This window comes from Cynocephalus volans, chromosome 1 (genome assembly GCF_027409185.1).
Source record: "Cynocephalus volans isolate mCynVol1 chromosome 1, mCynVol1.pri, whole genome shotgun sequence".
Lineage (NCBI taxonomy): Eukaryota > Metazoa > Chordata > Mammalia > Dermoptera > Cynocephalidae > Cynocephalus > Cynocephalus volans.
In genome coordinates, this window is record NC_084460.1 from 300,738,094 (window position 1) to 300,753,619 (window position 15,526).

At 48.5% G+C, this 15,526-nt stretch overlaps 1 protein-coding gene across 11 annotated transcripts in view; it reads right to left on the bottom strand.

The window, feature by feature from the left end:
- Positions 1-15,526, bottom strand: part of HDAC4 (histone deacetylase 4) — a 308,256-nt gene that overhangs the window by 127,241 nt on the left and 165,489 nt on the right. For all 11 annotated transcript variants that reach the window (XM_063099194.1, XM_063099201.1, XM_063099228.1 and 8 more), the window contains one exon: positions 5,357-5,601. In XM_063099194.1, coding sequence (XP_062955264.1) covers positions 5,357-5,601 — 245 coding nt within the window. The remainder of the gene's footprint in view (positions 1-5,356; positions 5,602-15,526) is intronic.

Below are 15,526 nucleotides of genomic sequence, written 5' to 3' on the forward strand. Positions count from 1 at the left end.
AATAGCCAAGGAGCATCTGGAGATACGGTTAACCACATTGACACTGCAGAAATGAAGGCACGAAGGGAGACAGAATGGAAAGGCCTGTGACAGGAACAGGAGGTATTGCAGACACTTACAAGTCAACAAGAGACAGGCCACCACATGTGTGGCCTGGCTCCGCCCCTCAAGGCTCTGGGAGGGGTGGTCACTGCACCAGCCTCTCCACCGTTGCCCCCTCAAGGGCCATGCTGTGGGTGCCAGTGAAGTGGTGCCCATGGAGCGTCTAGCAGGCAGCCATCCCTAGGATGGCTTGGTGAGTGTCTACTCTCTGGGTTACATCGGCTCTGCTGTTTGCCCCTAGAATAAGCAAGGGGTGGGGGGTGTGTGAGAGACGGACACACTCAGGACTGGCACAGCTCTTGCAGGTAACAAAAGCCATAAGCGTGCTTGTCTTGGGTCAGCAACACCGTTTCTGCTTTGTCCAGATGAATGCACACATTTCATGCACAAGAAAGCTAAAAACAGATTAAAAAGTGGAAATAACCTTTATGTTCTCCTATCAGTGGTTGTTTAAACTCATCATGGTTCATCCATAAGACAAAATACAATAAAACTATTAGAATCATATTTTTGAAGTATATGGGATGGTACAGTAAGTAACGATATAGTAAGTAAAAAAGACATATCAGAACATGATCCCAATTTTATAAATCTATGGCAACACACACATGGACAGAGACACACACCCACAATTTATATAAGATTACAGAAATATATTTCAAACTGTACCAGCTTTCCCAGCTAATAGCACTGGAGTAACATTTTCTCCTTTGTAATTTCCAGTGATCATTAATTAACATTAGTGATGCCTGCATTCAGGAAGACATTAATGACGATAAGAACACTCCTTGGAACAGTGGCCCTGTCTGGAATGCCAATGTGGGCACGTCCCAGATCCTCTCCCATACACAACACTAGGGAGTCCTGGGGCCGTCCTCCCCTCCCAGATGACACTTTGGCCATCTTACCAGCTGGCTGTTCCTCTGGTGAAGTGGATTCACCACTTGTGGCTCTGGAGGGAGGCTCATGGAGATGCTGTGCAAGCTAGGAATGCTGACCAGGAGGCAGAGTGCAGGCCCAACAGGGCCTGACGAACACAGGCTCTTACCCCTACTCCCACCTAGAAAAGCACTAGAAGGACAGTGAAAGTTTTTTAAAAGGGCCGAACCCGTGGCGCACTCGGAAGAGTGCGGCGCTGGGAGCGCGGCGACGCTCCCGCCACGGGTTCGGATCCTATATGGGAATGGCCGGTGCACTCACTGGTTGAGTGCCGGTCACGAAAAGGACAAAAAAAAAAAAAAAAGTTTTTTAAAAGAGCTAAATAGGGAGAGAGAATCAACATGGCAGAGTAGACAGTCCTCAGCGTCACTCTCTCCCACAATTGACCAATTTACCACTATAAAAAAGCAACGACAGTTGGTCAGAGGAGCATGTGAAAGAGCTCAGACTCTAAGAACTTCTAAAACAACCCACCACAAACTAAGGGACTGCTGCTGTAAGCCCTATGTTCGGGGTGGCTTGTTAGGCAGCAAAAACCAACTGAGACACTTGCGTGAAAGAAGCTTGGCAGTCCTATGAAATGCCTGCTGTCTGCTGCTCAAGCAGAAAAGACACTGTCTGGGCCTGAAAGCTATAATTATTTTCCTTTTTGCATAAAAAGAATAAACTTTTGATCCTTATGTAAAGATGTAATTGATTCATATTTCAGATACTATGAAATATAAAGTTTATGTCATTGCATCATTTTACTTAAAAATGCTTGTGTTACGAGAACCTCAAGGTAGAAAATGATGCCTACAATCCGTGGAGTTTGCCCATGGGGAGAAGAGCCACAGGCCTCTCAGGTTTGGGGACTAGGTTTGCATCTGGGGCATAGAAAACTTAGCAAATGGGACAGGAGGAAACTGTTCATGCCAGCAAAAACCACGAGCTGTGTAAGAGAGGACATCCAACCACTGTGTGCCACGGTGCTCGGCTATAAGCAATACGTGCACACACAGTCACAATAATCCAAACACCAAATAGTTCTCTAGCCAAAAGGGAGGGCTGCCAGAAGTGGCAGTGCACGGGGATGGGCTGAGGGGACGAAATCTTCCTCTGGAAGTGGGAGATCACTCCACAGAGTCTTTACAGAAGGAGGAGGCTGGGCGCCTGCCTCTGAACAGATCTGGGGCCTGGGAACTGAGGGGGAGAGCAGGGAGAGACAGTTTCTAGCGCCGGTGCTTCATCTTACACTACTTTTCAATTGGAAACATTAGGAATATGTACTTCTTTGATATTTTTAATATTTTGTTTAAAAAAAAAAAATAACACAACACATCCCCAAAGAGTCAAACTAGGTCACTGTCTTCATTGTCTATGCTGCCCCAGTGGATGAAACAGCTGACAATTTACGGAGCACAACTGGCCCCCATACCCTCCCTCCCTCTGCTGGATTCCACACTCACCTGGGACCCACTTCCAGGGAGAAGAGAACTGTCCAAGACAGAGAGGGGAATGAGGTGTTTAAACTAGCCATGAAGAGCATGCAGACTGTGGGAGGCACATGTGTCATTCTGAGTATTAAAACCCTTATAAAAGATCTTATTTACCAAAATTAACAATTTAAGTTACATTTTAAAACTATTCCCTTTTCAATTATAAAACTCTATTCAAATTCACTGATGACTTAATGTCACTAATTAATTTTGTGCTCAAGAAATCTGTCTGGCAAACATCACTGCCAAATGTCACAGACAATACGATGGCTTATGAAGAGAGTTTAAGTCATCACAACAAAAGCCTACTAATGTAATGATACAATTACATAGTTGAAATGGCTTTTATGGTCTCCATTTTAACGAAAAAATATATGATTAAAATGCAAAGAGAAATGCAACCCTGAGCTTCTTTCTGTGCTTTTGAGACCCCAGCCCAAAGACTGGCCCTGCAGCCACATTCCTGGGGGCTTTGATCATCTTTCAGGGGGTCCCGCACTGCAGGCCAGGGGTGAGCTCTCACAGGTACCCAGCTGGGCGTGAAGAGCATGGTCCAATGGCTAGGCCTGTAGGTGCTGACCTGAGACCTGGGACAGGAGAGGCAGGGGGGCAGGCAGGCAGGACCTGGCCTTGCCCTGGGGTGGCAGCACCAGTCCTGACTCGAGGGTCTTCTGTATGTTTTCCGCCTCCTGGTACTACCCTGAGGACTGTTACAGAGCACAGGGCCATGAAGGTTGTGCTGACACATGGCACATCTGCTACACATGGCACATCTGCTGCACATGGCCACTAAGCTGCTCAGAATTTTGGAGGCAAAAGCCATGAAGCCTGGACTTCTGGCAGCTCAGGAAATCATTTGCTTGGTGCGGCAAGCACTGACCTTGCAAGGCCAGAGATTTGGCAGAAAGCAGCAGCAGCAACAGCCCTCCACACCAACAAGAAAAAGCAACCACCAGACCCCATGGGCCAGGCCTCCAGATAGCTCCCCAGCCCCCTGGCCTTGCTGGCCTGGGGAGACCGTAAACAGGGCCCATGGGCTCGCCTCTACAGCACACGCACTCCCATGATGGCTTGGCGCCCACGGAAGGGGGCTTGGAGCTGCCACTGGGCCCTTTCTCAAGGGCTAGCCAGGCTCTGGGAGGCAGCTGGCTGGGCCAGTGAACAAGCCCCGGGAAGCCTCCCACCAACCTGTTCTCAGTGTGCAGATGGAACTGCTACCACTTTATCCTTCTCTTTACAGTGACCATCAGTCAAATACACTGAACAACATGTCCCACACATACAAGGAAGGGCTACCGGGGTCCTGTAGTCAAGGGCAGAAGGAGGATGCAGCACCAGGGGCACCGTGCACAGTACCAGGCTAACACCCGGGCATGGCTGATGCCTCGGGAAACCAAGCCTTGGCTGAGCGACCACTACCCACAGGCCGTGCTGGCATCAGCGACAGAGCTCCTCACAAGCACCAGGTAACAGAAGTTCACAGGCTTTTAATGTTCTACATCTGCACTGTCCGAGACTTAGTATAGCAAAAGAATGCAAAATAGCCCATCGGTAGCTTTTATATTGATTACATGTTGAAATAACATTTAGGAAATGTATGATATAATAACATACATTAAACTTAATTCTTTCTTTTGTTCCAGGCTCTCATGGCTACCAACGGTCCCTGGTCCTGGAGTTTGTCCCCTCGTCTAAGTCTCTCCTCTGACACACTAGGGTAGGGTCTGTGTGGCCAACAGAATGAGGCAGAGGTAGTGGTGGTGCCATGTCCAAGACGAGGCTACAAAGGATGCAGTGGCTTCCATCCTGGTCAAGCTCTCTCTCAGATGGTCCACTGGTGATGCCAGCTGCCATGCTGGAAGCACATGAGTGAGCTGAGACACAGATCCTCCAGGCTTGGTCCAACAATGCTTCAGATGAAACACAGCCCTGATCAAGTCAGAAGCACCAGCCAAGCTGCTCCTGGACCTCTGATCCACAGAAACTGAGAGATGATATGTGTTTACTGCTTTAAGCTGCTAAGTGTTGGGGTAATTTTGTTACACAGCAATAGATAACTGATTTTTTAGGGTTTTTTGCTTTATGTCGCTACCACAAAACTTAAAATTACCTACATAATTTTAATATATCCATGTATATTTCTTTTGGACAGTGTCGCTCTTTACGATTGTAAATACAGTGAGTGCATATTATAATCACAGACATAATAACTGGCCTGCCAACTGTAGAATATAACTTTGCTACATATTCCTAATTGGTTTTTCTTTCCAATTTATTTAATTTTAAAATCTGGGATGGGATTAAATATTTCTAGAGGGTAAGCATAAAAAAAGGGCCTTGGTTAGTTTTTTCTTACTCCATTTAAAGTAAGAAAAAAAAAAATATTTCTTTCCAATTATACAAGATCAATGGGAGAAACTAAGATAGAAAAGTCCCAAGAAGAAAAAAAATAAAAATGGTTTGTAGACCACCCAGAGATGACCATTAATATTTTGGTACTTCTTCCGCCGATAATTTTTATGCTTATGTACACACTTGTGGATGAAACTAGGTGGTGAACATTTTCACTACTTTAATATGCGTCCACAGCTGGACTTTACGGTGCTGCTTGGCACTGTGCACTGCATCCTCCACAGCTACTCAGGCACGCCCTGTTGTGGACATGCAGGTCCCAGTCCTGTGGCATTAACGTTACATTGAGGGCTGCTCTTCTACACAGCCTAATGTCACATCTGGGGACCAAGGGCGATCCTGAGAAGCAGGGGGATGGTGTCACAAGGGTCATGCAGGGCTCTAGGGCTCCGGGTCCCTGGCCCTAGTGCAGCTTCGTGACCCACCTTTATGTGCTCATGCAGCTGGGCCTCGTGCTGCCGGGAAAGCTGCTCATGCTGCCTCTGGAACTCAGCAATGAGGATCTGCCGCTGGATCTGCTGCTTCTGCTTGAGGGCCAGGAGCTCCTGTTGTAGCTGCTGCTCCCGCAGGGTGGGCTCCGCCACAGGCAGTGGGAATTGGTGGTCCAGGCGGAGGTCCATGGGTACTGCCGAGGGGGCCACTTGGAGAGGCAGTGCCGTGGCCACATCCACTGTGGGGAGAGCACAGCACAGAGAGCTGGTCACTGCCAGTCACTGCCATCCCTGGCCCCAAAGCCCCTGTCCTCCCTCTTGATGGTCTGCAGGTAACTATCAAGGGGGGCCAGCGTGCTGAAGGACATGTGACGTTCCAATGTCTCTTCCCCCCCTCTTGCCCAACAGGCTCAGAATGCAGGACTAAGAGGCCTCTGGGGGCTCCACTCCTCAGTACAAAAAACACAAAACCCAGGGGAAGGTCAGACTTGGATACATACCTGTTCAAACCCTCGTCCCTCTACCCCTGCCCTTCAAAAGGGGAGGCCCCACTCTGCAAAGGACCCTTTACAGGCCTGAAAGCCCTTCTGACATCATCTTTAAAAGTAAATGAAAGAAAAAATAAAGAAAAAGGCTCTAGTTAGCCGAACAAAGGGCTAAGAGCAGTACTTAGATGGCAACCCAGTCTGCTCTTTTCTTCTCCCCTTTCTCTTTTAGTGAAGCCATTGAAGAGTTGATGCGCGCACAAACCGCAAGAACAGTGTGTGCCACAGAAGTGGTCCACACAGGCGCCCAGCCTGAGAGCAGTCTCCATGGTGAAGCGCACGTCCTCTCGGAAAACATGTTTACCGGGCACAGCCAGGGAACACGCTGGGGCACTAGGCACGGCACGCTCACCAGGGCCTGTGTCTGCACTTTGCAAAGAAGCAGATTTTCTACTTTGTGCTAATAACGTACTACTGAAAAAAGGCTATGAATGACTTTGATTAGGAACAGAAGTTAAATCAATCTTCATCCTTACATGTCAATACCAAAAGTGAGAAAAATAACGCAGAAAAAAAGATTAAGTTTAAGTTATGAATATCATAAAATAACCTGAGGCACGTCCTCCGTCTTGACGGTCTGTATTTTGAAAAGTATGTCAGTGCATGCAGCCGCTCACTATGACATGGCCCAAGGGTATGACAATGGCACTTGTCAATCCCGCAGCTCTGCTGATGAGATCACTCAGGGCTAGCCACTGCCCCCCAGGCTCATCCCTTCTGAAAGCTCCCCTGCACCTGCTCTGGTCTCGTTTCTTCATTGACCAACACGAATCAGACCTGGGGCCAGGGGAGGGAGGTAGGGGCCTGGCCCTCCAGGAGGGGCTCAAGGCTCAGAAGGGAGCCCAAAACCAACAAACCAGGGTTGCTGAGAGGACCACTCCTCACCCCTTGGGTCAGCACCTCATGTGCTAGATCTTGTCCAAGTGCCTCCCTGAGAATGGCCCACTGTGTGCTGGGACCTGACCCCCAGCCCACAAGGTTTTCCAGCCCCAGACAAGGTGTAGCCTATGACCAAGCCCTGGCCTTAATTCAGCTCCTAGCAAACTTCACTCCACAGTCCCAAAGCCCACAGATTTGGTTAAAAGGCCCATAACTGGCAACTTCTCCTTGGTACAGAGGCTTTCTGTGGTCAGCGTCCAGGCAGGAGGTCCCAAGCTGGCCTCAGTCCCCAAACTGCTGGTCCCAGCACTAGGCCTTCTCCTGACAAGGCAGGGGTGGAAGCAGTAGTGTGGAGGGGGCTGGGCTCTGGCAGAAGCTCTCAGTTCTAGCTCGGGGCTGCTGCTCAGCCACTGGGAACTAGGACGGTCACCTGAGCTCCCTGAACTTCGTGTCCTTGATGAAAATGTCATCATGCCTGCAGAGCATGGCTCACGTGGGCAGAGTCCAGGACTGTGCCCAGGATGCAGTGATGCCCGAACAAAGGGGCTTTCGGGTTCACCAACTGAAATCACCATCCTCCCCATCCCCAGGTGGCCGCAGCCCAACTCTGGCCTCTAACCTGGCTCTGCTGTCCCACCTGGGGCTCCCCTAGGACTGGGTGGGGCTTGAACCCAAGGGACACCTGGGTCCCGGGCCACAGCAACCAGGTTGGGCCACTTCCTTGGACAGTGCAAAGAGACTGTCCCAGAAATAGCTTCCGTGAAAGCTACTGGAAAATTCTCAATATTCGTTCATATTCCACAGAACATCACTGGCTACCTTAGCTTTAAAAAAAAAAAAATCAGAATCTCCCTTTTTTACAGCACTAACAAGCACTGGACAAATACCAGCTGATGGTGTCTCCTCTGTTTCTTCCACCAAATCTGTGAAGGGCAAGGCCCAACTTTTTAAATGTGTGTACTTTTCAATTGGGTATTAGGCTTGACATATTAAAAGCCTTTCATTTGATGCTATGTGAGAAGAATCTATGCAACTTAACTGTGTGTTTGTAACCCATGACTTTTCAGTTAAAGTTTATTCCCTGTTTAAATTGCTCATTCTACCAGTAAATTTCCATAATTAACCTCTCACTCTGTTTCTCCTTATCTTCCTTTTAAGAAGTCTCACGTTGTGTGACTAAGGTGTTTTGCAGGACTGTTGGAGTCATCTTGGCCCAGCATAAACCGGGCTAAACTGGTTGAGTCCACAGACCTCTCTGCTGAGACTGTGCAAATGTCCAATGCGTGACCTTCTGACATCAGAAGGGCTGAAAACCCCACCTCCAGATCATGCTAATGCTGGAGTTTTTTGAACATGCAACCTACGAAGCATGCAGAGCTGAAGAACTTCCTCAAACCCTTTCACCAACCATGATCCCCTATGCCTCACACCACCCTTAACCACTTCCATAAACACCCCTCCTCTCCAGCAGTCAGGAAGGCGAATTTGAGATTTATTGCTCCTGTCTTGCTTGGCAGCCTTGCACACAAGCCTTTTTCTCTGCTGTAGAAGCCAGTGTCCACATCTGGCATGTGGTGCATTGGGCAATGGCCCTGCTCGGTTATGCATTCGATGAGCAAGACTAGGGAGCAGTGATCTTCCCCACCTCCTGGATCTTACACTCATTTCATTTCTTTCCTTTTTTTGATCGTTTTTATTATAAAATATAGAAAAATTAAAAAGCTGTATAAACAATGTCATAAAACACTATTTTCTGACATTTGCTTCAGACTCTCTTAAAGAGCAAAATGCTATAGAGGACAGGGAGGAGCACTAAGTCCACAAATTTAGAGAAAAGAAAAAGGGGCTTGACCTCTTAAAGGAGACTCAGTTCGTGTGTTTCCTTCTCAAGGAGGTGAGGATCATATTAGCCTGTTTTCACACCTATGACAGTGCTAAATGCTTTCTTAAATATATACACATGTTATTGTGGATGACTGTCAGGCTTTACCAGTTCCCTTTTCTGGATCCACTGATGTGATCAGAAAGTCATTCTCATTTGATCTGTTAATGTGCTTAGTTACTTAATATACCACCATGTGAGTCTACCTCTGCTTTCTAGGGATAAACCTAACTTTGTTTTTTCAGTTATACACATATACATTCATTGATGAACTTAGTTTGTTACCCTTTTATTTAGAATGCTGGAGTCCATATTCATAGGTTAGACTGGCTTATGATGCCTCTCTCATGTTCTTCTTGTCTGGTTAAGCAGTGATATTTTAGGTTAAATAAATAAGCACAGAGAATTAATGGAATAATTGTCCTGTGTTTCCTTTTGTAAGTGGTATTACTTCTCATGTATCACCTCATTTGTCCTGATGGCAGGCAGAGGTCAGGTGCAACCACTGCTTGTAAGATGTGCCAAAATGACCTAAGACCTCACACAGTAACAAGGTCATGCTAGGTACAGGAAGATGGACCTGCTGCTGGTTTTAGCATATCATGTCCCCATTCTAATTTTTCAGATTGGAGGGAAGGGGTACCATAAAAAATGTCTAGTACTTAATCTCTTTAAAAACTGAACATAAAACTACCTTTATGGGATCCCTTTTATTAACTTCAAAAACAGGATGGGCTCAACACTTCCACGCATGCATTCACTTACTGATGGAATATGTATGGCTCCAGCTCTGTGCCAGGTGCTGTGCGGGCAAGTCCCTGTGCAGCCTGCAGGGGGCCTGGCTGAGCGGCAGAGCTGATGGCAGGCCCTGGGGTAGGGTCCCCAGAGGTTGCACCTCACTGAGCCAGAAGTAGCCACCTCAGCAGGGATCCAAAGATCCAGGTGTAGATGGAAGGTCATGGGGATGCAGAGGTTGAGGAGGAACTCGGGTGCCCAGCTCAGAGAGCTACCCTGCATCTGTCAACCCTGGAGCACCACTGCAGGAAGCAGCGGGGGGTGACAGCATGGAGGGGGGCAGGCCTCGGCCACACTGAGGGCTGTGCAGGGTGGGTGGGGAAGCGGTAGCTCTGGCGGCCAGTCAGGATGGGGCCGCTGAGTTGGCTTCTTCTCAGTAATGTGTGGGGATGGTGCAGCAGCCGAGGTTAATCTTTGTTATCCAAACTTTTCTCAGATTCTTCTGAGTCTGCAATCACAGAGCATCGTATAAGGAAACAAATTCAGCTTTGGTCCAAAGCATCCAAATGAGGCCAACATTCACCTTAAAAAGGCATCTGTAAACTGGACCAAAAGAGACTCAGCATGGTCATACATGACGTGCACTGCTTGGGACCTGCCTCTGGCTGCTTCCCTTGTGCGTGGGCAGGGTCGATGCTTCCTGCACCCAGGGGCACACATCTGAACTTCTGTGTGTGTGTGCCATCAATTTGAATGGTCATAGCTCTGTCCAGGTCTTCTCTTCAATCCTGCCACACATGACCGTGCACAGTGAGCGGCCCAGCCAGCATCCTGCACACCCAGATGATCTCCCCAGAGGAAGGGAGTGAGCGGCTATGCGTAGCTGGTGTGTGCCTGCCACTGGTAGTGCTGACAAGAAATGCGGCTTGTCCCGTTAATCTTCCCACACGGACAGCAAGGAGCCAGGGCTCCAGTGGAAGAGCCTGCTGAGATGGGAGGAGGACCCAGACAAACACCTGCCCACAGGGAGCCTGCACTCCCCTGTACTGCACCCCAGACAGGGAAGGCACAGGTGGGATGCTGTGCCCCAGATAGGGAAGGCACCGATAGGACATTCTGCACCAGACGAAGGAAGGCGCCGGTGGGACACTGTGCCGCAGAGAAAGACGCCAGTGGGTAGAGCTGGGTGAGCTGGGTGCACAGCTCTGTCTTCAGCAGAACGACTTCATTGCTCTCAAGGAAGTGTTTCTTCCGTGCTTACTGAGTGTTAGGAGAGATGGAAGCACTGCCTTGATTTATCCTCCTGAGGTGCCACACAAAATGTAACTCTCTGCTAAAGAAAAGCCAAGACAAAATCACCTATAAGTGACAACCCATAACCTTCGCTGCCGTCGGGGGCACCTCTAAAAACAATGCCGCATTTACAGTTGGACATGAAACAAGCATCCGAGTCTTGCAGGCGAGGAGATGCGCCCAAGGGCTCCTGAGAAGGGCTGCCTCCCTGTTCCCAACGACAACACGGGGAAGCCAGGTGGCCAGGGGTCAAGGCCCAAGCTGTCCCCAGGCCCTGCCCAAGTGGCAGCTGTGGAGAGGATCCCACAATCCCTGTTCATTCATTCACAGAGCTGACGGGTGCGTCAAACATGACCTGTACTATTTCTGTATCAAAAACCATTTGAAATGCCACGAGTTCCCAACAGAAGCTGCTAGTGCTTTTGACCCAGCGCGCCCTGAAGAAAACAATAAAACCTTCTCTATTTGAAGAATGCGGCATCCAAACAAAAAAAGCCTGTATTCTCATGAGTATTCTACAGTGGAGTAGAGAATTGCTTTTATAGGTTGTGCCTTGAGAAACATATTAATACAATCAGAGTCATGACGTCAGTAGAGGCACAAAGACGACATTCAGAGTTCCAGTGAGGAATGGCGAGTCTGCGCTGTGAACGGGCTCAGTCGCAAACGGAAAAATCTGTTGGTCTCTTTCTCTTACTTTTTTTTTACAATAAATGATCATAAAGGATGCTAATTTTCCATTACACGAATTGGGTTCTCTTTTCATGACACCATCTCATGCCATCGCGTAGAAGTGGAATAAAGAGCAGCGCTATTCATCAGAAAGCACGGCCAAAGTTTAGGGTCTCTTCAACTAAAGAATGACTCATTCAAACTGAAGGAAAAGTAATAGATATTTCAACTATGTAACCATGACTTCCTCCGACACTGACATTTTGCCTGCATGTGGGGGTGGGGGAAAGAGGAGGAGGGAGCGCACTGGAAATGCTTAACACATCGAAATCTTTCCACCTTTTACTGCGAAACCCGTCATCCGTGCTGAAAAACATACATGTTAGTACAAGAACAGCAATGTAAGGAGCACCGGGGCATCCATGGCTCAGCGGAGACCCAGGACGCCGCTCTCTGGTCCCCCACAAACCTTGGGCACCTCCTGCCCCCAGGTGAATGACATCTGCCTCTGCTGAGCTTCGTCTTGCCTTTCTTCATGGTTCTACATACGAAGCCCTAAAGACGCACTCCTTAGTTCTGCAAGACTGAGGGCCACAAGCACAAACACAATAGAATAGGAGGGCAGCGGAGGTTCCCAGGGCAGGGCAGTCTCAAGTCTAAGTCTGGCTTCAGCTTCTGGGACAGCTGACAAGAGTTCCTTCTAGGGAGAAGTCATGAGTGACCCCAGGAGACAAGGGCTACCCCGACTGTGGCATCTGGTGGGGCAGTCACGAGGGCCAGAGCTGAATGCCCAGAAGAAGTGGTCCGGGGAGCGGGCAGCCCTGCACTCCCACTTCTGCCTCCATGAAGCCCACACCTCCAGTTCCCAGGGGGCACAGAGAGACCCCTCTGGGGAAATGAGTGTTGCCAGGGATCCAGGCAGCAGGGCAAGGTGAGGAGAGCAGAGACCATGTGGTCTAGACAGGGCAGGTACAGAGCAGGGTCCGGGGCAGGCTCACCCGGGCACCGTGTCCTGGGTTAAGACAGCAGCAGCCAGCAGCTTGGTGAGGCCACCCTGCACATGCCTGCCTCAGAGCTGCGCTGCTCCACACGGCCAGGTGGTCCCCAGCCTCCTGCACAGCTGCCTGGTTCCCGCTGTCTCCGTCCTAGCCCAGCCCTCCACTTCCTTTATCCCACTCACCTTGGGTTATTCTCTCAGCCTGCAGGAACTCAGGCTCGAACTGTGTCTGGAAAAGCAGGCCCGAGGTAACTTCTGCGTCCCCTGGCACATGGCTGCTTTGCTGCGTTCAGAACTTGAGCTTCAGAGCTGTAAAGGCACAGCTCTGTTGCCCTCCTGCTCCCAACACTGGCACTGAAATGTGAAGCCATTCTGATTCTGGGTCCTTTGTGAGTGACTTGATTTCTCTTCGGGTGTCTGTAAGATCTTCTCCTTGTCCCCAGTGTCCTGAAATTTCAAAGGTATATGGTGTGATGAAGATTTTTTCTACCTGCTGTTGGGGCACTTGGTTGGTCCTTTCAACATGGCAGCTCACGTCCTCCAGTCGTGGAACATTTCCTTGAATTATCTCATTGATGATTTCCTTTTTTTCTGTTTTTTCCTTCTGGCAGGTTTCATCTTCTCCTGGGATAATACTCTAAGTTTCTTTTCCATTCTCTCTTAGTTTCCTTTTATTTATCTTATGCTCAAATTTATGTGAGAATCTGTTAAAAGTATATTCTAAGCTTTTCATCAAATTTTTCATAATTTCTGCTATTTTTTTTAATTGACAAATCAAATAGCTATATTCAGAGGACAGTGGCCCATGAATATTCTTTTTTATGCCATCCTGTTCTTATTTCCTGGGCAGAGTATCTCCTCTAATCTCTGATGATAGCAGCAATAGCTTACTAGAACTTTTCTTTAAGAGTCTCTGTCTCCCCCAAGTTCTGCTTGTTGGCTGTTTATTGCAGTGTCACAGCCATTCCTCAGGTGCCTGGCTACATGTCCTGGAGTAAGAGTGGAGGCACAGAACCCTGCCTGGAAGCTGTTGGCAGAGTGGGACTCTCTGCTTGAGTGTCACTGCAGGGTAAGTGGGGCTGGCATTGGTCAGGAAACCAGTGGGCTTTGCACACACAGAAGCTTCCTCTTATGCTGGCCTTATTTCCCCAGGGAGATGCCTTCCTGTCTCAGGCCTAGGGGCAAAGGCTGAACCTTCAGAGTGCGCATGAGGGTCTCCGCACTCGGCACCCGCACCCTCAAACTGCTTGTGTCCTCAGGCAGAGGTCCTCCGCATCACAGTATCCAGAGAACAAACAGTCTATCGGCAGCACATGGGAGAGGCTTACCACGCTCCTGCTGGGCCCACTTGTCTTGAACATCACTCCCTGAGGAAAGGGGGCTGCTCTGAGGATGTGCGGTGTCAATCCGGTGGCTTTTCAGTTGTCCCCATGGCTGGCTCAGGATGTGGCGTTTTCTGGTCTGCCAAATCAGCTGTGACTTACTCACCGGCTTTCCAGCTTCCACACTGCTGCCGGTGCTCCCCTCCTTCGTCCTCCCACATCTGTGGGCTCAGGACCTTTCTCTAGCTTATACATTTTTGTCTTGTTTGGAAAATTTCGAAAATACACAAAAGCAGAGAAATAGTAAAGTGGACTCCCAGATCCAACAGTTAGCAGCTCAGGCTGGTCTCACGGCCTCTACACACCCACCCACATCCCTGCTTCTAGATTACGCTGAAGCAGACCCCAGCCATCACGGCACTGCATCCACAAACGCTCTGTACATACACACCTCCAAACAATCTCTTTAAAAAATATAATCAAATACCATCAACATACCAAATAAATGAACAATTCCGTAATGTTACCAAACAGCCAGAAAGTATTCCCATTTTTTCAGATGGTCTCACAAATGTTTTTAATACTTTGTCCAAATCAAGATCCAAATAAGGTCCATACATTGCAATTAGCTGATAAAGTCTTTTAAATCCCTTGCTCCTGTCTCATCCCCCCAATTTGTCAGCTGGACCATCTGTCCTGTGCGGTCTGCCACTGTCTATATTCTGCTGACAATACCCTGAGGTGTACATTATTAGCAAGGCTCCCTGTCCCCTATTTTTCTATAAACTGGGAGTCTGATCCGGAGGCCTGGTCAGAGACAGCTCTGATTTCCCAAAAAGACCTAAAATGAGCTCCTGCTATCTGGACGGCTTTTTTTTTTTTTGGTGACATTAGCAGTCAGATTCACTGTCTAGATTCTTTCACTGGGGCTATAAAAACAGCTCTTCTAGGTCCATTACCTCCTCCCATTTGTTAGCTGGACTATCTCTACAATGAGAAAGGATCCAAAATCAAGTAACCTGCTGCTCTCACCAACAGTGCTTATGAGAAAGGCAGGGCAAATGCTTGGCACTCTTCCATTCTTTGCCAGTGTTGGGGAACAAACGAGTTGGTTCCCCAGCACCCTCACAGTATGAGCAATCAGGAGAGCTCTGCCTCTTCAATACCCCGGCGGACCAAGTCCACTGCAGCTCCTGTCCGAGCAAATGCTCAGCGCCCCGTCCCTGACCAGTGGGAGCCTCAGTCCTTCTTAAACCCTGCTAGTGGCCTCTGTCAGCAGCTTCTGTTCTGCTATACAGGATGTTCCGGGCCTTCCTCGGCCACACTTCCTGACCCGGTGTGGGTCCCTTCAGTGGGAAACAGCAGTCAGAGACCAAAGTCTGAGTGACAGGGTGAGCATCGTTACTGGGCTGGGACTTATGATATGTATATCTTCACTGGAGTTTTGTGAATTTCTGGAGTGAGTGGAATTAGAGGCGTGTATTCAATCTGCCATCCTGCCTTGGAATTTCGGAGTACATGACTTATTAAAACTACCATTCAAAGGGATTGAACAGTAATAATCAAGTTCCCTTCAAAATACTGATTTATATGCAATATCATCATCTCCAAAGGTGTTCTTAACTGAATGACAATTATTCTATTTAACATCATGTGTGTATGTGTAAAGGAGAGATGAGGTAGGGAAGTCACAAGTGCTTTTTAATGTAAAGATTTAAAAATGCTCGGCTGGGAGTGTACACCACACATGCGGTGCACCTCAGCTTCACATGCAGGTGCACATTTGCACATCATCTCTCTTTGCCTCATGAGATGTAGATACGCAACACCAAAGAAACC